Consider the following 27,022-nt stretch of genomic DNA (forward strand, 5'->3'; position numbering starts at 1 on the left):
TCTAATAACATATATTACAGAGGCTGCAGGCAGGAGAGGGGTACAGGCTGCTGGAGGGTGAGGAGGTGACACTGTCCTCTAATAACATATATTACAGAGGCTGCAGGCAGGAGAGGGGTACAGGCTGCTGGAAGGTGAGGAGGTGACACTGTCCTCTAATAACATATATTACAGAGGCTGCAGGCAGGAGAGGGGTACAGGCTGCTGGAGGGTGAGGAGGTGACACTGTCCTCTAATAACATATATTACAGAGGCTGCAGGCAGGAGAGGGGGTACAGGCTGCTGGGAGGTGAGGAGGTGACACTGTCCTCTAATAACATATATTACAGAGAGGCTGCAGGCAGGAGAGGGGGTACAGGCTGCTGGAAGGTGAGGAGGTGACACTGTCCTCTAATAACATATATTACAGAGGCTGCAGGCAGGAGAGGGGTACAGGCTGCTGGAAGGTGAGGAGGTGACACTGTCCTCTAATAACATATATTACAGAGGCTGCAGGCAGGAGAGGGGGTACAGGCTGCTGGAAGGTGAGGAGGTGACACTGTCCTCTAATAACATATATTACAGAGGCTGCAGGCAGGAGAGGGGGTACAGGCTGCTGGAAGGTGAGGAGATGACACTGTCCTCTAATAACATATATTACAGAGGCTGCAGGCAGGAGAGGGGTACAGGCTGCTGGAAGGTGAGGAGGTGACACTGTCCTCTAATAACATATATTACAGAGGCTGCAGGCAGGAGAGGGGTACAGACTGCTGGAAGGTGAGGGGGTGACACTGTCCTCTAATAACATATATTACAGAGGCTGCAGGCAGGAGAGGGGTACAGGCTGCTGGAGGGTGAGGGGGTACAGGCTGCAGGCAGGAGAGGGGTCGTTGGCTTAGATTCACGACATCCGTCTGCAGAGAGTTGGGCAATGAGGGTTGAATGTCTTTTGGGGTTCGTTTTGCTTCCACTTATCGGGGTTTGTTATTGACGACTTTTCTCTTATTTTTCAGCTTTGTAAGAAACACCATTTTGGCATCAATAAGCCGGAGAAGATCACGCAGTCTCCTGATGACTCCAAGTTCCTACTGAAGACCCTGACTCAGATAAAATCCAATGTGTCTGCCCCTAATAAAAAGAAGGTAAGAATGTGGGCCGCCGCTGGCGCCGCGCCCTCCTGAGCCCTGGTGTGTGGGGTGCGCGCAGCTTTAGACTGTGGGGCCGGCATGTGGGGTGATAATGTTCTCCCTCTCCTGGACACGTGTCATGTGTGGGAGCTGTAATGGGGTGCCTCAGCCGGCAGCCCCCAAGATCTATAGAGAAGCGCTCTCTTCATGTCACGTCGGTTTCTGTAATTTTCTAAGACTCAACAAGTGACCTAAACCTTTAGAAAAGGGAAGAAGAGGAGAGCGCTTCATCGGGCAGACGTGCTGGCCAAGTTGGATACAGATGTAAGAACAGCAGAGCAGTGTTTGTCGGCACGTTGCAGCTCATCAGGTTTGCTTGTACGCAGGGTGTAGTGGCTATAGAGCAGCCTTGTTACCTCCACCGTGCGGGCTTGTTAACACAGCAGAGCTGAGCGGGATCAAAGTTTAGATCTCAGTAGACGGCGCTGCTGCTGAATGACGGACACTTCCCAGGTAGATAGACTTGGATCTATGTGAACCCCTCCCCAACCTCTTGTATCTCCTCTTAGAGATTGTAAGCTCCTATGGTCAGGACTCTTACTCCTCCCCAACCTCTTGTATCTCCTCTTAGAGATTGTAAGCTCCTATGGTCAGGACTCTTACTCCTCCCCCACCTCTTGTATCTCCTCTTATAGATTGTAAGCTCCTCTGGTCAGGACTCTTACTCCTCCCCAACCTCTTGTATCTCCTCTTATAGATTGTAAGCTCTTCTGGTCAGGACTCTTACTCCTCCCCCACCTCTTGTATCTCCTCTTATAGATTGCAAGCTCCTATGGTCAGGACTCTTACTCCTCCCCCACCTCTTGTATCTCCTCTTATAGATTGTAAGCTCCTATGGTCAGGACTCTTACTCCTCCCCCACCTCTTGTATCTCCTCTTATAGATTGTAAGCTCTTCTGGTCAGGACTCTTACTCCTCCCCCACCTCTTGTATCTCCTCTTATAGATTGTAAGCTCCTATGGTCAGGACTCTTACTCCTCCCCCACCTCTTGTATCTCCTCTTATAGATTGTAAGCTCTTCTGGTCAGGACTCTTACTCCTCCCCCACCTCTTGTATCTCCTCTTATAGATTGTAAGCTCCTATGGTCAGGACTCTTACTCCTCCCCCACCTCTTGTATCTCCTCTTATAGATTGTAAGCTCTTCTGGTCAGGACTCTTACTCCTCCCCCACCTCTTGTATCTCCTCTTAGAGATTGTAAGCTCCTATGGTCAGGACTCTTACTCCTCCCCCACCTCTTGTATCTCCTCTTATAGATTGTAAGCTCCTATGGTCAGGACTCTTACTCCTCCCCCACCTCTTGTATCTCCTCTTATAGATTGTAAGCTCCTCTGGTCAGGACTCTTACTCCTCCCCCACCTCTTGTATCTCCTCTTATAGATTGTAAGCTCTTCTGGTCAGGACTCTTACTCCTCCCCCACCTCTTGTATCTCCTCTTATAGATTGTAAGCTCCTATGGTCAGGACTCTTACTCCTCCCCCACCTCTTGTATGTCCTCTTATAGATTGTAAGCTCTTCTGGTCAGGACTCTTACTCCTCCCCCACCTCTTGTATCTCCTCTCATAGATTGTAAGCTCCTCTGGTCAGGACTCTTACTCCTCCCCCACCTCTTGTATCTCCTCTTATAGATTGTAAGCTCCTATGGTCAGGACTCTTACTCCTCCCCCACCTCTTGTATCTCCTCTTATAGATTGTAAGCTCCTCTGGTCAGGACTCTTACTCCTCCCCCACCTCTTGTATCTCCTCTTATAGATTCTAAGCTCTTCTGGTCAGGACTCTTACTCCTCCCCCACCTCTTGTATCACCTCTTATAGATTGTAAGCTCCTCTGGTCAGGACTCTTACTCCTCCCCCACCTCTTGTATCTCCTCTTATAGATTCTAAGCTCTTCTGGTCAGGACTCTTACTCCTCCCCCACCTCTTGTATCTCCTCTTATAGATTGTAAGCTCTTCTGGTCAGGACTCTTCTGCTTGTTCTTTATAATGTGTGTGATTTGTCGACTCTGGGGGGGGGGAGGGGTGTTCAGCGATGGTTCTGATCATTGGGGTTGATGTTTTAGAGTCTTCCATTTTTTTTTTAGGGTAAAGAAAATAAGGAAAAAGAGAAACTTGAACGGCGGCTTCTTGAAGAATTATTTAAAATGTTCATGGACTCGGACTCCTTCTACTTCAGCCGGACCTACGACCTGACCAACTCTGTGCAGAGGCAGAGCAGCAGTGAGATGCGGCCTGCGCTGTGGAGGAGGGTGAGTGGTGCGGCGGGTTCCGTGGTGCGGCGGTTTGAGTGGCGCGGCGGGTTCCGTGGTGCGGTGGTTTGAGTGGCGCGGCGGGTTCCGTGGTGCGGCGGTTTGAGTGGCGTGGCGGGTTCCGTGGTTTGGCGGTTTGAGTGGCGTGGCAGGTTCCGTGGCGCGGTGGTTTGAGTGGCGCGTGGCGGGTTCCGTGGCACGGCGGTTTTAGTGGCGGGTGGCGTGGCGGGTTCCGTGGTGCGGCGGTTTGAGTGGCGCGGCGGGTTCCGTGGCGCGGTGGTTTGAGTGGCGCGTGGCGTGGTGAGCCACGTTCTCAGTAGTTGGGGACTTGACGTTTCTTTTCCCTTTCAGGTGGATGAGCGGTTCTTCTGGAACAGACAGATGCTGCAGGACCTCATCGAGCTCCAGGTGAGAGACGCTGTGGGGTGAAGTGAAGCTCTTGTTGCCAGTGGATACTTCTTCTAATATCACTTCTATGATGCCCGGGTGACTTCTGGATGATTGGTGTCTGGCTGACGGGTGACGTTTGGGTGATGTCTGGATGATTGAATGATGGGCGACGATGCCCGGGTGAGTTGTAGGTGTTTGGATGATATCTGGTTGGCGGGTGCGTGCCGTTTTGGCGTCCATGTGGCCGGTGTACGGCAGAAGGTTAAGTATGGAATAACGAGGCGGACTTCACTATTTCACTCTGTGATATCCTGTAAAAAACGTGTGTGTAAACGCTTGCCGTCCCATTAAACGTTTACAGTTCTGAGTGACAAATGCGTTAAATGGAGGCCAAACAGTGGCAAAATGACATCATTTCTGTAGGTGACGTGTCCGTGCTGGATGCGATGTTGACGAGGCAGGGAATGACTGGCGGATGAAGTGTTCAGTAATGTGATCAGGTGAGCGACCCGTGTCTGGAGTAAGTGAGGTGATTAAGGCAGGAAAGACGTGGAACACGTAGTATTAGGCTCTGTTCACACACAAAAACGGCTGTAAAATACCGAGCTGTTCAATGGAAAGCCTCTGATTTTCAGCCGTTTTTTATGTATCAGGCGTTTTTTGATGCGTTTTTAACGTCTCGAGAAGTGACATGCAGTTCTTTTTTATGGGGTGTTTTTTTACGTGCCGTTTTTAAAAACTGACGCGTAAAAAACGCCCCGTTGGAACAGAGCGCTGTTTTTCCCATTGAAATCAATGGGCAGAATTTGGAGGCATTCAGCCCCCGTATTTTCTGCCGTTTTTCGGGGGTGTTTGCGGCCGTGTGAACATAGCCTTAGACTGCACAGGAAAAGGCTATGTTCTGGCTGCTGTTAGGTTCTGGTCACATCACGGTTGGGACCTACATTTCGCGTGTACGTTGGGAAAGCTCCGTACGTGATACACGTTTCTATACAGCATTAGCCCAACGGAGTCCAGAAGCGTGTTGTCCTGCCCTCCGTCAGGCTGGGATATGTCGGCATACCTTCTTTTTTTTTTTTTTTTGGAGGATGGAATAAAGTGGTATACGAAGATATTCCATCCTGAGGGATCCCGCAAAAAAAAAAAAAAACCATAACATACTGTGCGGTATAAGTTTTTTGTTTTTTTTACATGAGAGCCTGTGTGTCAGATTTACTTGTATGAAATCTGTCACAGTTATACGTTAAATGTAAACCTTGGGGAGCTTTCCCGGGGCTGCAATCCCTGGCAAGAGCATCAGGTATCCTGAATGGACAGTTATGTCAGGGGCTTTTTACCACAGAGTTCCCGGCCAGAGCATCTGTAGCGCTCTTATCGAAGATTTCGGGACTGAAGAAGCCACTGGCATTACTGTCCATATATGGACTGTGACGTCAGGGTCTCCTCCAGGAGCGGAATCTACGGCCAGAGCGTTGCGACACTCTGGTCGGGGATTACGGAATCTCAAAGCCCCTAACATCCCTTTCCATATATGGACATTGACGCCAAAATAGGAGTCCCTGGCCAGAGCGCTTGTGATGCTCAGGCCGTGGACTCCATATATGTTTCAGGGGCTTTCAACTTTGGACATGTCAGCGGCTTCCCTGGGCTTAGCGCTTAAAGTAGCGCTGTCCCCGGGGATTTTGGCCGACATATCCGGCTGTATGCCTATACAGCGGGATACAACTCTTCCCGTGCTATACCTCAGACGGAAGGATAAAAATGAGATGTGAACAGGGCCTTTGCTCTATTCTATCAGATTTTCACCCCTTCCTTTTCTATCCTCAGGCTACGTAGAATTGATAGTGCGCATTTATGAATTTTAATGTTCTAATTAATCGGCCTATTCTTTTTAATAGTAATTCAAGTAAAAGGTGTACCTAATTTAACATAGTAATATATAGTAACAAATTGTAACCTACTAGCAAATAGTGACATCGTAACATAAAATAACCTAGTAAAATAGTGACATCAACCTATAGTAACAGTAATATAGTAGCATAGTAATATATAATAGTAATATAGTAACATAGTATAGTAATATATAATAGTAATATGTAGTAGCATAGTAATATATTATAGTAATATAGTAACATGTAGTAACCTAGTAATATACAACAGTAATAAACTAACATAGTAATATATTGTAACCTAGTAACCTCTAGTAAAATAGTGACATCAACATATAGTAACAGTAATATAGTAACATATAGTAGCATAGTAATATATAATAACAGTAATATAGTAGCATAGTAATATATAATATAGTAACATAGTAATATATAATAGTAATATAGTAACCTGTAGTAGCATAGTAATATAATAGTAATATAGTAACCTGTAGTAGCATAGTAATATATAATAGTAATATAGTAACCTGTAGTAGCATAGTAATATATAATAGTAATATAGTAACATAGTAATATAGTAACATAGTAATATATAATGGCAATATAGTAATATGTCATCTAGTAATACATAATAGTAATCCAGTAACCTGTAGTAGCATAGTAATATTATAGTAATATAGTCATATATAATAGTAACATAGTAATATATAACAGTAATATAGTAACATATTAACATCTAGTAATGTATAGAAACCATAATATATAGTAGCATACTAACTTGTAGTAATATATAACAGTAATACAGTAACACAGTAATAAAGTAATATGTAGCATAGTAATATATAATAGTATGCTACTATATGTTACTATATTACTATTATGTTACTAAGTAATATATAGTAACGCCGTAATATATAGTGACACCGTAATATATAGTGACGCCGTAATATATAGTGACGCCGTAATATATAGTGACGCCGTAATATATAGTGACGCCGTAATATATAGTGACGCCGTGATATATAGTAACGCCGTGATATATAGTGACGCCGTGATATATAGTGACGCCGTGATATATAGTGACGCCGTGATATATAGTAACGCCGTGATATATAGTGACGCCGTGATATATAGTGACGCCGTGATATATAGTAACGCCGTGATATATAGTAACGCCGTGATATATAGTAACGCCGTGATATATAGTAACGCCGTGATATATAGTAACGCCGTAATATATAGTAACACCGTAATATATAGTAACACCGTATGTTACTGTGTTACTATATTAATGTTACTATATATTACTATGTTACTACATGTTAGTAATATAGTAACATAGTAATAACATAAAGTAGTGTAGTAACATAAAGTAGTATAGTAACAAAGTAATATAGTAACATGTAGTAACATAAAGTAATATAGTAACATGTAGTAACATAAAGTAGGGATGCACGGTGCATCGAAACTTCGATACTGTTTCGATACTGTGCATCCCTAAACGGTTCGATACCGCTATTTCCTGTATTTCGATACTGAGCTGCGCAGCCGCACAGCTCAGTATAGTAATACATGAATGTATGGGAGCGCGGCTGTGTACTTCAGCCACAGCCCCGCTCCTGAGTCATGATAAGTTCGCGGGGTCAGGATGATGCGATGCAGCCAGCGCTGCACTAATGATCTGCGGCACTGGAGACAGAACATGGCGGGCGCACTCCAAAACACCCCCATGTTCTGTCCTCAGTGCCTGAACTGCCGCTCATTAGTGCAGCGCCGGCCTCATCACCTCATGCTGACCGCGCGCGCACTTCCTGTTGTAGTAACATAAAGTAGTGTAGTAACATAAAGTAGTGTAGTAACATAAAGTAGTGTAGTAACAAAGAAGTATAGTAACATGTAGTAACATAAAGTAGTATAGTAACATAAAGTAGTGTAGTAACATAAAGTAGTATATTAAAGTAATATAGTAACATGTAGTAACATAAAGTAGTATAGTAACATAAAGTAGTGTAGTAACATAAAGTAGTGTAGTAACAAAGAAGTATAGTAACATGTAGTAACATAAAGTAGTATAGTAACATAAAGTAGTGTAGTAACATAAAGTAGTATATTAAAGTAATATAGTAACATGTAGTAACATAAAGTAGTGTAGTAACAAAGTAATATAGTAACATGTAGTACCATAAAGTAGTATAGTAACATAAAGTAGTGTAGTAACAAAGTAGTATAGTAACAAAGTAATATAGTAGTGTAGTAACATAAAGTAGTATAGTAACATAAAGTAGTGTAGTAACATAAAGTAGTGTAGTAACAAAGTAGTATAGTAACATAAAGTAGTATAGTAACAAAGTAGTATAGTAACATAAAGTAGTATAGTAACAAAGTAATATAGTAGTGTAGTAACATAAAGTAGTATAGTAACATAAAGTAGTGTAGTAACATAAAGTAGTGTAGTAACAAAGAAGTATAGTAACATGTAGTAACATAAAGTAGTGTAGTAACATAAAGTAGTATAGTAACAAAGTAATATAGTAACATGTAGTAACATAAAGTAGTATAGTAACATAAAGTAGTGTAGTAACATAAAGTAGTAACATAAAGTAGTGTAGTAACATGTAGTAACATAAAGTAGTATAGTAACAAAGTAATATAGTAACATGTAGTAACATAAAGTAGTATAGTAACATAAAGTAGTGTAGTAACATAAAGTAGTATAGTAAAGTAATATAGTAACATGTAGTAACATAAAGTAGTATAGTAACATAAAGTAGTATAGTAACAAAGTAATCTAGTAGTGTAGTAACATAAAGTAGTATAGTAACATAAAGTAGTATAGTAACAAAGTAATCTAGTAGTGTAGTAACATAAAGTAGTATAGTAAAGTAATATAGTAACATGTAGTAACATAAAGTAGTGTAGTAACATAAAGTAGTATAGTAACAAAGTAATGTAGTAACATAAAGTAGTGTAGTAACATAAAGTAATATAGTAACATGTAGTAACATAAAGTAGTATAGTAACATAAAGTAATGTAGTAACATAAAGTAGTGTAGTAACATAAAGTAGTGTAGTAACATAAAGTAGTATAGTAACATGTAGTAACATAAAGTAGTATAGTAACAAAGTAATATAGTAACATGAAGTAACATAAAGTAGTATAGTAACATAAAGTAGTGTAGTAACATAAAGTAGTATAGTAACATGTAGTAACATAAAGTAGTATAGTAACAAAGTAATATAGTAACATGAAGTAACATAAAGTAGTGTAGTAACAAAGTAATATAGTAACATGAAGTAACATAAAGTAGTGTAGTAACAAAGTAATATAGTAACATGTAGTAACATAAAGTAGTATAGTAACATAAAGTAGTCTAGTAACAAAGTAGTATAGTAACAAAGTAATATAGTAACATGTAGTAACATAGTAGTGTAGTAACATGTAGTAACATAAAGTAGTATAGTAACCTGTAGTAACATAAAGTAGTATAGTAACAAAGTAATATAGTAACATGTAGTAACATAAAGTAGTGTAGTAACATAAAGTAGTATAGTAAAGTAATATAGTAACATGTAGTAACATAAAGTAGTGTAGTAACATAAAGTAGTGTAGTAACATAAAGTAGTATAGTAACAAAGTAATATAGTAACATGTAGTAACAAAGTAATATAGTAACATGAAGTAACATAAAGTAGTGTAGTAACATAAAGTAGTATAGTAAAGTAATATAGTAACATGTAGTAACAAAGTAGTGTAGTAACAAAGTAATATAGTAACATGTAGTAACATAAAGTAGTATAGTAACATAAAGTAGTGTAGTAACAAAGTAGTATAGTAAAGTAATATAGTAACATGTAGTAACATAAAGTAGTGTAGTAACATGTAGTAACATAAAGTAGTATAGTAACAAAGTAATATAGTAACATGTAGTAACATAAAGTAGTATAGTAACATAAAGTAGTGTAGTAACATGTAGTATAGTAACAAAGTAATATAGTAACACAAAGTAGTATAGTAACAAAGTAGTATAGTAACAAAGTAGTATAGTAACATAAAGTAGTATAGTAACAAAGTAATATAGTAGTGTAGTAACATAAAGTAGTATAGTAACATAAAGTAGTATAGTAACAAAGTAATATAGTAACATGTAGTAACATAAAGTAGTGTAGTAACATAAAGTAGTGTAGTAACATAAAGTAGTGTAGTAACAAAGTAATGTAGTAACATAAAGTAGTGTAGTAACATAAAGTAGTGTAGTAACATAAAGTAGTGTAGTAACATAAAGTAGTATAGTAACATGTAGTAACATAAAGTAGTGTAGTAACATAAAGTAGTATAGTAAAGTAATAAAGTAACATGTAGTAACATAAAGTAGTGTAGTAACAAAGTAGTATAGTAACAAAGTAATATAGTAACATGTAGTAACATAAAGTAGTGTAGTAACAAAGTAGTATAGTAACAAAGTAATATAGTAACATGTAGTAACATAAAGTAGTGTAGTAACATAAAGTAGTATAGTAAAGTAATGTAGTAACATAAAGTAGTGTAGTAACATAAAGTAGTATAGTAACATGTAGTAACATAAAGTAGTGTAGTAACATAAAGTAGTATAGTAAAGTAATAAAGTAACATGTAGTAACATAAAGTAGTGTAGTAACAAAGTAGTATAGTAACAAAGTAATATAGTAACATGTAGTAACATAAAGTAGTGTAGTAACAAAGTAGTATAGTAACAAAGTAATATAGTAACATGTAGTAACATAAAGTAGTGTAGTAACATAAAGTAGTATAGTAAAGTAATGTAGTAACATAAAGTAGTGTAGTAACATAAAGTAGTATAGTAACATGTAGTAACATAAAGTAGTGTAGTAACATAAAGTAGTATAGTAAAGTAATAAAGTAACATGTAGTAACATAAAGTAGTGTAGTAACAAAGTAGTATAGTAACAAAGTAATATAGTAACATGTAGTAACATAAAGTAGTGTAGTAACAAAGTAGTATAGTAACAAAGTAATATAGTAACATGTAGTAACATAAAGTAGTGTAGTAACATAAAGTAGTATAGTAAGGTAATGTAGTAACATAAAGTAGTGTAGTAACATAAAGTAGTATAGTAACATGTAGTAACATAAAGTAGTGTAGTAACATAAAGTAGTATAGTAAAGTAATAAAGTAACATGTAGTAACATAAAGTAGTGTAGTAACAAAGTAGTATAGTAACAAAGTAATATAGTAACATGTAGTAACATAAAGTAGTGTAGTAACAAAGTAGTATAGTAACAAAGTAATATAGTAACATGTAGTAACATAAAGTAGTGTAGTAACATAAAGTAGTATAGTAAAGTAATGTAGTAACATAAAGTAGTGTAGTAACATAAAGTAGTATAGTAACAAAGTAATATAGTAACATAAAGTAGTGTAGTAACATAAAGTAGTGTAGTAACATAAAGTAGTATAGTAACATGTAGTAACATAAAGTAGTATAGTAACATGTAGTAACATAAAGTAGTATAGTAACAAAGTAATATAGTAACATGAAGTAACATAAAGTAGTATAGTAACATGTAGTAACAAAGTAGTATAGTAACAAAGTAATATAGTAACATGAAGTAACAAAGTAGTATAGTAACATAAAGTAGTGTAGTAACATAAAGTAGTATAGTAAAGTAATATAGTAACATGTAGTAACATAAAGTAGTGTAGTAACAAAGTAATATAGTAACATGTAGTAACATAAAGTAGTATAGTAACAAAGTAATATAGTAACATGTAGTAACATAAAGTAGTGTAGTAACATGTAGTAACAAAGTAGTATAGTAACATGTAGTAACATAAAGTAGTATAGTAACATGTAGTAACATAAAGTAGTGTAGTAACATAAAGTAGTATAGTAAAGTAATATAGTAACATGTAGTAACATAAAGTAGTGTAGTAACATAAAATAGTATAGTAACAAAGTAATATAGTAACATGTAGTAACATAAAGTAGTGTAGTAACATGTAGTAACATAGTAGTATAGTAACATAAAGTAGTATAGTAACAAAGTAATATAGTAACATGTAGTAACATAGTAGTATAGTAACATAAAGTAGTATAGTAACATGTAGTAACATAGTAGTATAGTAACAAAGTAATATAGTAACATGTAGTAACATAAAGTAGTGTAGTAACATGTAGTAACATAGTAGTATAGTAACAAAGTAATATAGTAACATGTAGTAACATAAAGTAGTGTAGTAACATGTAGTAACATAAAGTAGTGTAGTAACATAAAGTAGTGTAGTAACATAAAGTAGTGTAGTAACATAAAGTAGTATAGTAACAAAGTAATATAGTAACATGTAGTAACATAAAGTAGTATAGTAACATAAAGTAGTGTAGTAACATAAAGTAGTATAGTAACAAAGTAATGTAGTAACATAAAGTAGTATAGTAACAAAGTAATATAGTAACATGTAGTAACATAAAGTAGTATAGTAACATGTAGTAACATAAAGTAGTATAGTAACAAAGTAATATAGTAACATGTAGTAGCATAAAGTAGTATAGTAACAAAGTAGTATAGTAACATAAAGTAGTGTAGTAACAAAGTAGTATAGTAACATGTAGTAACATAAAGTAGTGTAGTAACATAAAGTAGTATAGTAACAAAGTAGTATAGTAACATGTAGTAACAAAGTAGTGTAGTAACATAAAGTAGTATAGTAACAAAGTAATATAGGAACATGTAGTAACATAAAGTAGTATAGTAACAAAGTAATATAGGAACATGTAGTAACATAAAGTAGTATAGTAACATAAAGTAGTGTAGTAACATAAAGTAGTGTAGTAACATAAAGTAGTATAGTAACATAAAGTAGTATAGTAACATAGTAACAAAGTAGTATAGTAACATAAAGTAGTATAGTAACAAAGTAATATAGTAACATGTAGTAACATAAAGAAGTATAGTAACATGTAGTAACATAAAGTAGTATAGTAACATAAAGTAGTGTAGTAACAAAGAAGTATAGTAAAATAAAGTAGTATAGTAATATAGTAACATGTAGTATAGTAACATAAAGTAGTATAGTAACAAAGTAGTATATTAATAAAGTAATATAGTAACATGTAGTAACATAAAGTAGTGTAGTAACAAAGAAGTATAGTAACATGTAGTATAGTAACATAAAGTAGTATAGTAACAAAGTAATATAGTAACATGTAGTAACATAAAGTAGTGTAGTAACATAAAGTAGTATAGTAACAAAGTAATATAGTAACATGTAGTAACATAAAGTAATATAGTAACATGTAGTAACATAAAGTAGTGTAGTAACATAAAGTAGTGTAGTAACATAAAGCAGTGTAGTAACATAAAGTAGTGTAGTAACATAAAGTAGTATAGTAACAAAGTAATATAGTAACATGTAGTAACAAAGTAGTATAGTAACATGTAGTATAGTAACAAATTAATATAGTAACATGTAGTAACATAAAGTAGTATAGTAACACAAAGTAGTGTAGTAACAAAGTAGTGTAGTAACAAAGTAATATAGTAACATGTAGTAACATAAAGTAGTGTAGTAACATAAAGTAGTGTAGTATAGTAACATAAAGTAGTATAGTAACATAAAGTAGTGTAGTAACATGTAGTAACATAAAGTAGTATAGTAACAAAGTAATATAGTAACATGTAGTAACATAAAGTAGTGTAGTAACATAAAGTAGTGTAGTAACAAAGTAATATAGTAACATGTAGTAACATAAAGTAGTATAGTAACATGTAGTAACATAAAGTAGTATAGTAACATAAAGTAGTGTAGTAACAAAGTAATATAGTAACATGTAGTAACACAAAGTAGTATAGTAACAAAGTAGTATAGTAACAAAGTAGTATAGTAACATAAAGTAGTGTAGTAACAAAGTAATATAGTAACATGTAGTAACACAAAGTAGTATAGTAACAAAGTAGTATAGTAACATAAAGTAGTGTAGTAACAAAGTAGTGTAGTAACATAAAGTAGTATAGTAATATAGTAACATGTAGTATAGTAACAAAGTAATATAGTAACATGTAGTAACATAAAGTAGTGTAGTAACATAAAGTAGTATAGTAACAAAGTAATGTAGTAACATAAAGTAGTGTAGTAACATAGTAGTGTAGTAACATAAAGTAGTATAGTAACAAAGTAATATAGTAACATAAAGTAGTATAGTAACATGTAGTAACATAAAGTAGTGTAGTAACATAAAGTAGTATAGTAGCAAAGTAATATAGTAACATGTAGTAACATAAAGTAGTATAGTAACATGTAGTATAGTAACAAAGTAATATAGTAACATGTAGTAACATAAAGTAGTATAGTAACACAAAGTAGTGTAGTAACATAAAGTAGTATAGTAACAAAGTAATATAGTAACATGTAGTAACATAAAGTAGTGTAGTAACATAAAGTAGTATAGTAACATAAAGTAGTATAGTAACAAAGTAATATAGTAACATGTAGTATAGTAACAGAGTAATATAGTAACATGTAGTAACATAAAGTAGTATAGTAACAAAGTAATATAGTAACATGTAGTAACATAAAGTAGTATAGTAACAAAGTAATATAGTAACATGTAGTAACAAAGTAGTATAGTAACAAAGTAATATAGTAACATGTAGTAACCTAAAGTAATATAGTAACAAAGTAATATAGTAACATGTAGTAACATAAAGTAGTATAGTAACACAAAGTAGTGTAGTAACATAAAGTAGTATAGTAACAAAGTAATATAGTAACATGTAGTAACATAAAGTAGTGTAGTAACATAAAGTAGTATAGTAACATAAAGTAGTATAGTAACAAAGTAATATAGTAACATGTAGTATAGTAACAGAGTAATATAGTAACATGTAGTAACATAAAGTAGTATAGTAACAAAGTAATATAGTAACATGTAGTAACCTAAAGTAATATAGTAACAAAGTAATATAGTAACATGTAGTAACATAAAGTAGTATAGTAACATGTAGTAACATAAAGTAGTATAGTAACAAAGTAGTATAGTAACATAAAGTAGTGTAGTAACAAAGTAGTATAGTAACAAAGTAGTATAGTAACATAAAGTAGTATAGTAACATAAAGTAGTATAGTAACATAAAGTAGTATAGTAACATAAAGTAGTGTAGTAACAAAGTAATATAGTAACATGTAGTAACATAGTAGTGTAGTAACATAGTAGTGTAGTAACATAGTAGTGTAGTAACATAGTAGTGTAGTAACATAGTAGTGTAGTAACAAAGTAGTGTAGTAACAAAGTAATATAGTAACATGTAGTATAGTAACATAAAGTAGTGTAGTAACATGTAGTAACATAAAGTAGTTTGTTACTATACTACATGTTACTATACTTCTTTGTTACTACACTACTTTATGTTACTACATGTTACTATATTACTTTATTAATATACTACTTTATGTTACTATACTACTTTATGTTACTACATGTAGTAACATAAAGTAGTATAGTAACACAAAGTAGTGTAGTAACATAAAGTAGTATAGTAACAAAGTAATATAGTAACATGTAGTAACATAAAGTAGTATAGTAACAAAGTAACATAGTAGTGTAGTAACATAAAGTAGTGTAGTAACATAAAGTAGTATAGTAACATAAAGTAGTGTAGTAACAAAGTAACATAGTAGTGTAGTAACATAAAGTAGTGTAGTAACATAAAGTAGTGTAGTAACATAAAGTAGTGTAGTAACATAAAGTAGTGTAGTAACATGTAGTAACAAAGTAATATAGTAATATATTGTAATCTAGCAAGATATCGTAACTTAGCAACCTACAGTAACATGGTAAGATAATAGTAGGAAACATCAAAATGAGTCATATATTATGTGAGGCTTAAAAAAAAGACACAAGTCCATCCAGTTCAGCCTATTGTCCTGCTCATCTGACCCAGCAGAAGGCAAAAGAAAACCATGAGGTAAAAAATGTCCTCCTCCGACTCCAAATCTGCCAATCCGAATAAATCCTTTTATAGACTACCCATCTCACGAAATGTCTTGCATATAACTTATTACACTCAAATAAGGCATCTAGGTCCCTTTTTAGTACTCTTTAGTGAATTAGGGGTTCCATCGTGTGACTGGAACCTCTACTGTAAGAGCAGTCACACTATGGAACCTCTACTGTAAGAGCGGTCACACTATGGAACCTCTACTGTAAGAGCGGTCACACTATGGAACCTCTACTGTAAGAGCAGTCACACTATGGAACCACTACTGTAAGAGCGGTCACACTATGGAGCCTCTACTGTAAGAGCGGTCACACTATGGTACTCTCTACTGTAAGATCGGTCACACTATGGAACCTCTACTGTAAGAGCGGTCACACTATGGAGCCTCTACTGTAAGAGCAGTCACACTATGGAACCTCTACTGTAAGAGAAGTCACACTATGGTACTCTCTACTGTAAGAGCAGCCACACTATGGAACCTCTACTGTAAGAGCAGTCACACTATGGAACCTCTACTGTAAGAGCAGTCACACTATGGAGCCTCTACTGTAAGATCAGTCACACTATGGAACCTCTACTGTAAGATCAGTCACACTATGGAACCCTCTACTGTAAGAGCGTTCACACTATGGAACCCTCTACTGTAAGATCGGTCACACTATGGAGCCTCTACTGTAAGAGCGGTCACACTATGGAGCCTCTACTGTAAGAGCGGTCACACTATGGAACCTCTACTGTAAGAGCAGTCACACTATGGAACCTCTACTGTAAGAGCAGTCACACTATGGAACCTCTACTGTAATATCAGTCACACTATGGAGCCTCTACTGTAAGAGCAGTCACACTATGGAACCTCTACTGTAAGATCAGTCACACTATGGAACCACTACTGTAAGAGCAGTCACACTATGGAACCTCTACTGTAAGAGCGGTCACACTATGGAGCCTCTACTGTAAGAGCGGTCACACTATGGAGCCTCTACTGTAAGAGCGGTCACACTATGGAGCCTCTACTGTAAGAGCAGTCACACTATGGAACCTCTACTGTAAGATCAGTCACACTATGGAGCCTCTACTGTAAGAGCGGTCACACTATGGAGCCTCTAGTGTAAGATCAGTCACACTATGGAACCTCTACTGTAAGAGCGGTCACACTATGGAACCTCTACTGTAAGATCAGTCACACTATGGAGCCTCTACTGTAAGAACAGTCACACTATGAACCCTCTACTGTAAGAGAAGTCACACTATGGAGCCTCTACTGTAAGAGCAGTCACACTATGGAGCCTCTACTGTAAGAGCAGTCACACTATGGAGCCTCTACTGTAAGAGCAGTCACACTATGGAACCTCTACTGTAAGAGCGGTCACACTATGGAACCTCTACTGTAAGATCAGTCACACTATAGACCCTCTACTGTAAGATCGGTCACACTATGGAACCTCTACTGTAAGATCAGTCACACTATGGAACCTCTACTGTAAGAGCAGTCACACTATGGAGCCTCTACTGTAAGAGCAGTCACACTATGGAACCTCTACTGTAAGATCGGTCACACTATGGAACCTCTACTGTAAGATCAGTCACACTATGGAACCTCTACTGTAAGAGCAGTCACACTATGGAGCCCGTAATTCACTAAAGAATATTAAAAGGGACCTAGATGCCTAGTTATATGCAAGACTATATATATATATATATGTGTGTGTGTGTGTGTTTGTGTATACACTGTGCATACTTCAGGAGGCTTCTGCAATGTTTGGGATGAATGCAGTGGGGGGGGGGGGGGGTCTGTTCAGTATCGTGATTTGTAAAGTTTCTGGGTCGGCTCCTTGTATGACCTTGTCTGGCTCCACAGGATGAACACAGAGAATTCTGGATCCTTCCCATTATTCAGGGCTTTGTAGAAATTAAGGAGCTTGTTGTTAACTATAACGAGTCTTCAGATGATGAGAAGAGCAGCCCGGAGACCCCCCCACAAGAGGCGACCTGTGTGGATGATGTGCACCCCCGATTCCTGGTGGCTCTTATTTCACGGAGGAGCAGACACCGAGCAGGTGAGTCCGTGCAGCTCGTGCTATAGTACCACGTGTGCTGGGAGGAGCTGGCAATGGCACAGAATATTTTGGGGGTCATTACTTGTGGGGGCAGTTGTGTGGCCTGTGCATTGGGGCAGTGTTCGTCACATTGTTACTGTGCTGTGGAGAGACTGGGCTTCATGTCTTATGTTTAGTCTTTTACTTTCCAAATATTATCTCAGCTGCTCTGACGAGGAACAGATCATCGTTACACAGAGAACACCAGGAATAATATTTATACGTCAGGAGGGGCTGCTGTATATGCACTGTCTATACATTAGAAGGGGCTGATGGTGTGTGTGTGTGTGTATATATATTACATCAGTAGGGAGCACGGCTGGGGACGGGGCCGTCATGTAATGCACATTGTATAATTAAACGTTGGACTCTTCCAGGAATGAGATATAAACGTCGAGGGGTCGATAAAAATGGAAATGTTGCAAACTATGTGGAAACCGAGCAGTGCATCCACGTCCACAGTCACACCTTGTCCTTTGTGCAAACCCGGGGCTCCGTGCCAGTGTTCTGGAGCCAGGTGGGATATCGGTACAATCCCCGGCCTCGTCTGGACAAAGGTGTGTGTGCGCAGAGCGAGCGGACTATAACCCCCCCCCCCACAGAGTCCTGATAAAGCACTGCATGGACCGATATGCCAGTCACCAGGGACATGTAATCTCTGCGCAGCATACGCTTGTACTCACATGACCCCCACCTCCAGAGACCACCTGTAAACCTCCCATTACCAACCGCACAAAATACACACAACCCCCATCGTGGCCTCTGCGTGACCTATAACCTCCGTCTTTGACCGGATTTCTACTGCCCGGGGTCTAGAAGCTGAGATTTGAGGTGCTCTTCTCTGGGGTCCTTACTGTGCATCGTGGGTCCCTGGGTGATTCCCCATCTTTCTGTTGCAGGTGAGGTGGAGACCAGCTTGTACTTCTGCACACACTTCAGCCGGGAGCTGGAGATCTACAAGAAGCAGGTGGGTGCTGATGACCTCGCCGGCGGGTGTTTGCTGTGCTGTCTGTGTTGTCCCATATGAAGACGCCTCTTACATGACTCCGCAGGTCCTCGTTAACCTGGTGGACCAGACCGGCCGTGAGAAGATTATTGGTGATGCTTATATGCAGCAGGTCCTGATGTTTAACTGCCCCCGCCTCACCTACGTGACCTTTGACTTTCACGAGCATTGGTAAAGTATTCAACGAGACTTCCACTTGTAATCTGTTCTAAATGGCCCCTGGCTGTGGTGACGTTCTCCTCGGAACACTGGGCACGGTTCCCCCGGCGGCTTTGTCTACCAATAATGACACATTAGGCTGGACGCGGCAGTCGTCTGATTACGTGCGGCACCTCCTGGTATAATGAGGCCCGCGGCCGCCTCCCGCTCTGTGACTACTGACCCCGGTTGTTATGGTCGCTGCTTGTGGCTCTGCCATTATGCGGTGGTTCATGAGTCCTTGACGGATGCACAACTCCTCCCGTAACGTTGGGTGCGGCTGGTGCAGACATAGGACAGGATCCCTTTATGGCTGGGAATCGTATAGACTGCAGAGATTTTATATACAGAAAGTCCATAAAGATTTACATTTAAATGCCTTATTTCTCCCCAAATGCTTAATTTGCTTCACCTCCATTGGAGCAGTCGAGGGATGAAGTTTGAGAATGTGCAGACTCTGACTGATGCGATCAGTGACATCATTATGGACATGAAGTGGTGCTGGTGAGTAGTGGGCATGATGCCGGCGGGGGAGTGAGGGAGCTGCCGCTTTACATAATGTTTTCTTGTATCGGAAGGGTGGATCAGGCCGGCGTGATCTGCAAGCAGGAAGGGATCTTCAGAGTAAACTGCATGGACTGTCTGGATAGAACCAATGTAGTTCAAGCCGCCATTGCCCGAGTCGTCATGGAGCAGCAGGTAAGATTTGTTTGGGCATCGCGCTCCTCCAGTTACTGCCAGTTGTGATGGACAGAGAGAAGGGGTGACGTTACCGGGGATTTCTCTTTCCAGCTTAAAAAGCTTGGTGTGATGCCACCGGAGCAGCCACTGCCGATGAAATGCTACAGACTGTACCAGATGATGTGGGCAAACAATGGAGATGCCATCAGCAGGCAGTATGCTGGGACAGCCGCATTAAAGGTATGGTGTCCATGTCCCCCTCCCCCTGTGAGTCAGTCTGGAGAGGTTGGGAGCTGTGCGTCTGCTGCACATGGTGAACGCCTTCTCATATATTTGACGGCTCTCGGTACAGGTAACACGTAAGGTAATGAGGGTCCCGCCTGGCTGTGTCTCTGATCAGGTTCACACTCCCATACAGTAAAGCCGACAGACAAACCTATCGCCTTTCATTCTGGCAGACGCACAAGTTCCATTCCAGCCACCGCTATATAATCAGAACGACTGCAAACTGAGGAAGAATATCCGCCTTCATTCCCCGGTCTTTCAGCCCTTGTCTGTTATCCTCTTGGGTCCCTGTGATCACATCCTGCGCACCCCCCCCCCCTGTTATTTCATACGGTGCCCCCCCCATTATCGCATCTGGTGGCAATTGCTGCCACTAAGACTGCATTAACACCTTGGTGACTGGTCTGTGTTGATTAGTGACTCGCACCTTACACTCCTCTACCTGTGAGATCCCTGGTAATCGCCTCAACCAATCATCCACAACGGTAAAATCCCAGAGGAAGCTGCGTGGATGATAGTGAAACGTTCACTGGTTTGGGCTTTTCTAGTTCTCATCTTCTCATGTTTCTTTGTGAAGAGGTGGCGGAGAGGGGGACATATGTAGTGATCCCTGTATTTCTAAAGATCAGCGGTACATTCCTCCGCCTGTGTTACTGCTTTTTTTTCGGATCATGGCCTCATTCCCTTTGTGTTGCTACAGGGGGACTTCACACGAACCGGTGAACGAAAACTGGCCGGGGTGATGAAAGATGGTGTGAATTCTGCAAATCGGTACTACATTAACCGGTTCAAGGATGCCTACCGCCAGGCGGTGATTGGTAAGGAAGCAGAGTCTTGTCCCAGATGTCATGTGCCCACGTGTCAGGCCCGTCCTTCATGTGTCACCTGAATACCCAACTGGAAATTGTTCACCGTGGGAGCCTCATCCCGCCGGGACCTGTGGTGGCAGAAAGTGCGGAGAGAAGGAAACTATATGGGTCATGTGTAGAATGCGGGTCTGCCCGATGGTTGGTAGGGGGCACAAAGGCGGTTTGTCTACTCTGAGTGGATCCAGCTCTGAATCAAATCTGCCTGCAGTTTGTTGGTATTAAATGTTGAACTTGGGGTGAGGACATTTGGGTTTGTGTATGTGATCAATTCTGTGTTCTGTCTTTATGTAGAGTATTTAGTTCTAGGGCGGTCACACTAACCACGTCCTCCTCTGAGCTTCTGGGTACCTCGCTGCTCACCATGATCTTCAGAAGCTGGTGCAGGGAATCCAAAGTGTGGACGCATTGTCCTTGCTCCTGTGCAGCCGTCAGTCGCCACCCGTGATCTGTTATTTGTTGTCTCTTCTTGCAGACCTAATGCAGGGCGTTCCAGTGACTGAAGATCTTTATTCCATTTTCACAAAAGAGAAGGAGCACGAAGCTTTACACCGGCAGAGCCAGAGGAATCACCAGGAGTTGATCAGTCAGCTCCTAGAGAACTATATGCAGATGTTGCTGCCAGACAGCGAGAAGTTTCATGGAGGATGGGCTCTTATCGATTGTGATCCCAGGTCTGAATGTGTGATCTAGTATTGTCGTGTGATCTGCTGTGGGGTCATTATGCCAGTCACATGACCTCAACCAACGCTGTTCTGTATCCAAACAAAATAGGACTTTCGTGTTGGGAATAAGGAATGTCTGTTAGGCCCGTGCCCTTCCCTATAACACCCTGACTTATATTATAGAGGACTGTCTCTCCCCCTTTGGGGCACCGGCTGAGTCTCTTTGGGGTGGTTTGTGTAACGGATTCTGTCTTGCTCCCTCATAGTCTCATTGATGCGACTCACAAAGATGTTGAAGTCCTGCTGCTGCTTTCCAATTGCGCTTATTATGTGGCATAGTAAGTGACCCCCTTCTTCTATCGTCTATGGTCATGGCCTTTATCATGGATACTTGGCGCTGACACCGTTTGTCTTCTCTTCCAGCTACGATGATGAGGTTGATAAAGTGAATCAATACCAGCGCTTGAGTCTGGAAGATTTGGAAAGAATTGAAATTGGTGAGTTGTGTTCTCATTTCTAGGATGTGAAAATCCTCTTACTTGATGTCTTCCTCAGTAATTGCCACATTGCTGATCACAAGATCAAGGGGTCTTCTCCTAGGGATAAAAAAAACCTGGAGAATTCCCAACTCTCCTTCAGTGAACAATAAGGTAAAGGGACTTGTGATGAGGTAGGATGCAGTGAGGTCTTGGGACTGGTGATGAGGTAGGAGGCAGTGAGGTCTTGGGACTGGTGATGAGGTCTCAGTATGTGAGGTCTTGGGACTGGTGATGAGGTAGGAGGCAGTGAGGTCTTGGGACTGGTGATGAGGTAGGATGCAGTGAGGTCTTGGGACTGGTGATGAGGTAGGAGGCAGTGAGGTCTTGGGACTGGTGATGAGGTCTCAGTATGTGAGGTCTTGGGACTGGTGATGAGGTAGGAGGCAGTGAGGTCTTGGGACTGGTGATGAGGTAGGAGGCAGTGAGGTCTTGGGACTGGTGATGAGGTCTCAGTATGTGAGGTCTTGGGACTGGTGATGAGGTAGGAGGCAGTGAGGTCTTGACACTGGTGATGAGGTCTCAGTATGTGAGGTGTTGGGACTGGTGATGAGGTCTCAGTATTTGGTATATGTGAGGCAGCACATCCGTCAATAACTGCATGTATATAGAGCTGTTCTGTGACGTCCGACTAACCATGATATACATGGACTATATATAACAAGTTCTTATCAATCACTCAGGTCCTGAACCCACGTTTTTTGGGAAGCCCAAGTTCTCATGTATGCGTCTGCACTACAAGTACAAGGGAAACAGTGGCTACTTCCACACCCTGCGAGCTGTGACTCGGAGCCCCGATGAGGATGGGAAAGGTAAAATGAGAAGCATGTGTCTTTGTATAAATGTCTCTGAGCAGTCCCATAGCTTCACTCCTACTGAAGACAGATGTTTGTTAGCCGAGGTTTTCTCACGGCGATAACCCGTCACTTCCACTCTTTACTAGTGTTGGCCGCCTGGTTATGAAGGTGTGGGCCTGATTTTCATAGTGGGAGAGTGAGATTGTATTATCGGTCCCTCCACTGTAAATCTCTGCTGTGCTGTCCACATCATTCACATGCAAGGCTTTTAGGTACAAGCTCCACGCAGAGAGATCGTGTCCTTTCTAACCATCCTCTCTCTCTCTCTCGGACTTGCAGATACATTGCTTTGTATAGCAGAAATGCTGCGGATTACAAAACAGGCACTTGGGTCCGATGTTTCCATCATTGAGAAGAAGTTGGAGAGGTGAGAACGTTGTGCCGTATGATAGACATTTAAGGAGAATTAAATTAAAATGTAGTTACTTATTGTTGGAAATCTTTCAGGAAAAGCAGCAAACCTCATGAGGAGATCATGGGGATTCGGTCCAAAGGGTCAAAGCTGGGGATCAACAGTATGGGCCTCGCTCAGAGCAAGAACTTCCTGATGAGTAAATTCTCCTCCCTTAACCAGAAGGTCAAACAAAGCAACATAGGAAGTTTACGGAAGTTAGGAACGTTTAACAAGGCAGAAGTTAAAGGCTTCTTGAAACCCAACCTGCAAGTCAGTCTGTGGAAGTCGGACAGCAGCCTGGAAAATCCTGGTAATGACGTCCGATGTCACGTGGAATCAGACTTGGACCTTTCTTCAGATAGTGACTCTTTTCATTCTGACGATTACATTCCTAAGTCTGATGATGATGGGCAAGTCATGGGCTCTCTGGAGAACATTGGTCAAGTAGATTACGTACTACCCAGTTGTGGAATCATTGCTTCTGGCCCGCGGCTGAGGAGCCGTTCCCAGTCTGTCAGCAGTGCCGAGATTAACCTTTACATTCCTACGGAGATCCAGGTCACCCAATGTGAGGCCTCCCCAGAAGATAATACCCTTATAGATTTTGGGACCCCCATTGACGCTTACTGTCATCAGTTTATTCAAGATGCGCAGACCAAAGACGGCTCTAAAAAGGATGAGAAAATGGACCATTTCATGCTGAGCAATAATTCTGGCCATATCTCACCTGTCATGAAGGAATCTGATGATGATCTACTTAACCGGCTGTCCCAGCTGGATGTGTCTGTCCATGACCCTAGTCCCCATATGTTGGCTGTTGACCCAGCTCCTGCCTCGCTATCTGGACGATCAAGTCCCGGATCTGGTTCTGCGGCCTCTCCAATCGATAGTAGTAGCAGCAGAGCAGTGTCGCCATTCGCCAAGATCCGTAGTTCCGTGGTCCAGGTGGCGAATATAACTCACGCTGGACTGGCTCAAGGGATCAACTTTGCTGTGGCAAAAGTGCAAAAGTCTCCTGACCCTGAGACTGTTGAGGTTGCACAAAAAAATGATTTTAAAGAAATGTTCACCCAGTGTCAAACACGCATCATACAGATCTGACCACGTGGCAGAGACGCCCTCTCTAAGAAACCAGAATGTGCGAATGGCCGTCCTTCCTTCCACGGCGCCACGCTCAGCGACAGGACTGTTTACAGCTTTTAAATGTTTCTTTTTTTAAGATCTCTATTTTTCCAGGCTGAATTTTTGACGTTTGTCCTTTTACTTGACACTGAGACTTTCTCTTCTCCCACGGTCTTTGGGTCGGGAAAGGTTTTTTTTTTAGATGCAATGTTATTTATTTTTCAATCTTGTCGATGCTCTTACACTGTATAACTAGACACGGCCGTCTGACACTGACACATTTTAATTTGCACAGTCTTTCCTAGTTTTTGCCTTAAAGTATTACAGCCCATTATAAGAACCCTGTGACGTGGATCCCTTGTAATCTGGTTGTTGAATAAGATTTTACACTGGAATGACCTCGGCAATACGAAGACAACCCCTAACTGTTTGCTCTGTCGCCTCGTCATGTCTGTAGTAGAGACTCGGTGCTGTCTGACATGGGGCAATGTACGAGCCCACCTGTATAGATGTGTGTACACTGGGGGGTGCTCGGTGTCCCTACTTGTATTTATTAATGTTTCCTTTACCTTCCAGGACACTGTCCATTATCTATTTGTAGTGTTTTAAAAGGAAATTTTAAGATCGCTAAAGAAAAGGGACTTATTTTATTAAAAAAACCAAAAAGGATACAAGACTCCATCTTTGTCAAATGTTTCTGCCCTTTGTCTCTTCCAGGCAGGAAATGTCCCTTAGGCCTTATCTCACAGACCAACCCCAGCCAGGTGAATATGGACCACATACCAGCCTCATTTCTTGGACCAAACCGTTCAGGGAGCCGGACTCCTAGTATCACAGATAACCACCATGCTAGGAGTCCCTGCCTCCCCACAGGAATACTGCCCAGTACTGAAAACAGATGTCAGATGGCCAGGGAATGGATGAGAATTCGTTTTGTTTTGTTTTTTGCATCCTCGTCATCCAGACTGTTTGATTTGTTTTTAACTGCAATTGTGTTCACTGTTGTGTGACGATCTCTGTACACTTCTAGCCACTGACCCTTTTAATTCTACAATTTGAGTGGATGACGTAGTAAAAACATGCAGGAGCCAAGGGCTTCCAGGAGAGTTATCAGACTCCTGACCAGCTGCAATACTCTGGTTGGCGGAGGAAGGCGCTGTAACCATAAAGAACTTCCATCACTCAGCTGTAGAATTCTTAGGCGGTGTGGATGCCTGTCCTGTCTCCAGTGAATCGTGGAGCTTACGGTCACAATTACCTGGATGACTATTCTGGTTGTAGCCTGCAAACATGAGAAACACTGACTGAAACCTCTGACCCGAAGGCCCTTTAGTCAAAATGTAAAGAGCATTTGATTAGATGAAGTTAGAGGCCCAAATGCAGCGGCTGCACTAATAAAAGTGGCGCTGATCATGTCCCCTTCCGATTTGTCAGGGGCAGTGGAGCCAAATTCACCAGAGCAAAGAACGAGCGACTCAATTCAGGTAGTCAAACATGTCAAACGCAAATCCTAAACCTAGATAATTAATTCACTAAGAGACTCAAATGGCTCATGACTAGTACAGTATTGTCAGCGCAGCCACATCAATAGCCGCATCGCAGCGCGCCGGGATATAGGTGTAGATATTGTGGGTGTAATAGGGACACCATCCATAGCAATCTGCCAGAAGAGGGAAGTTCAAGCGCCACTAAGAATCTGCTGCCCGTCCACGTAGTCTGGTGGTTCTCTGGACTAAAACCTCATGCTCACCATCTGGTAAAATGTCTCACCGCAATACTCTGCATGAAATGGAACAAAAATTTCACCTAAAAACAGTCCACTATATAGCATCTAATGGAACTTACCCCAGTTTTGCCAGTCTGCTAGTGGACAAGGATTGGAGTAGATATTTTAAGATTAAAAGTGCTGCCGAAGATTCTTCACCAGCTGCAGGATCGAGGGCAGATCAAAGCATCAGACCTGTAATGCCACATACGAGTGCCGCATGGTCCCGTCTATAAGGACTACAGCCACGTACAGACCGCTGTAGAGATCATCTGCCCTAGAATCAATGCTTGCGCCCACCCACACTCCCACACTAGCTTGAGCACCGGGAACACACTTAGAAGCACCACCCAAAGCCTAAAAAAGTTTCACTGGATCAAAACAAAATGGCTGCCTCCTTCCAAAAGCAGCACCACACTTGTCCACAGGTTGTATGTGGTATTGCAGCTCAGCCCTATATACTAACACCAGATACAACACCACAAACTTTTAACCCGTTAGTGACCGGCCCATAGTCTTTTTACGTCGGTCACTAACAGGCCTTATTCCGATGCCATAGACTTTTTACGTCGTGGCATCGGAATAAGTAAACAGAGCAGGGAGCTGTCAAATCTCCCTACTCTCAGCTGCCAGAGGCAGCTGAGGGCTGGGGGCATCCCTGCTCTGCCGGGTGAGATCGATATTAGTATCGATCTCACCCGTTTAACCCCTCAGATGCGGTGCTCAATAGCGAGCACCGCATCTGAGTGGTTTTGAAGAGAGGGGGGGGGGGGTTGAGAGGGGGGGTGTGTTGAGGGGGGGGGTGTGTTGAGGGGGGGGGGGTTGAGGGGGGGGGGGGGAAGCTCCCTCTCATCCCACCGACACGATC

The 27,022-nt window shown here is 40.5% G+C and overlaps 1 protein-coding gene across 1 annotated transcript; it reads left to right on the forward strand.

Annotated features, from left to right (window-relative positions):
- The first annotated feature begins 995 nt into the window (after positions 1-995).
- On the forward strand, positions 996-25,076 carry INPP5F (inositol polyphosphate-5-phosphatase F). Its single transcript, XM_075847740.1, has 17 exons — positions 996-1,121; positions 3,246-3,410; positions 3,762-3,818; positions 17,542-17,740; positions 18,157-18,336; positions 18,679-18,746; positions 18,832-18,956; positions 19,410-19,487; positions 19,562-19,682; positions 19,776-19,904; positions 20,650-20,767; positions 21,291-21,489; positions 21,747-21,818; positions 21,904-21,977; positions 22,700-22,828; positions 23,153-23,240; positions 23,321-25,076. Exons 2-17 carry the CDS (start codon positions 3,306-3,308, stop codon positions 24,366-24,368), a joined length of 2,790 nt encoding a protein of 929 aa, XP_075703855.1. The 5' UTR covers positions 996-1,121; positions 3,246-3,305; the 3' UTR covers positions 24,369-25,076.
- Positions 25,077-27,022: the final 1,946 nt, after the last annotated feature.

Source organism: Rhinoderma darwinii (assembly GCF_050947455.1).
Source record: "Rhinoderma darwinii isolate aRhiDar2 chromosome 11 unlocalized genomic scaffold, aRhiDar2.hap1 SUPER_11_unloc_1, whole genome shotgun sequence".
Taxonomy (NCBI): Eukaryota; Metazoa; Chordata; class Amphibia; order Anura; family Rhinodermatidae; genus Rhinoderma; species Rhinoderma darwinii.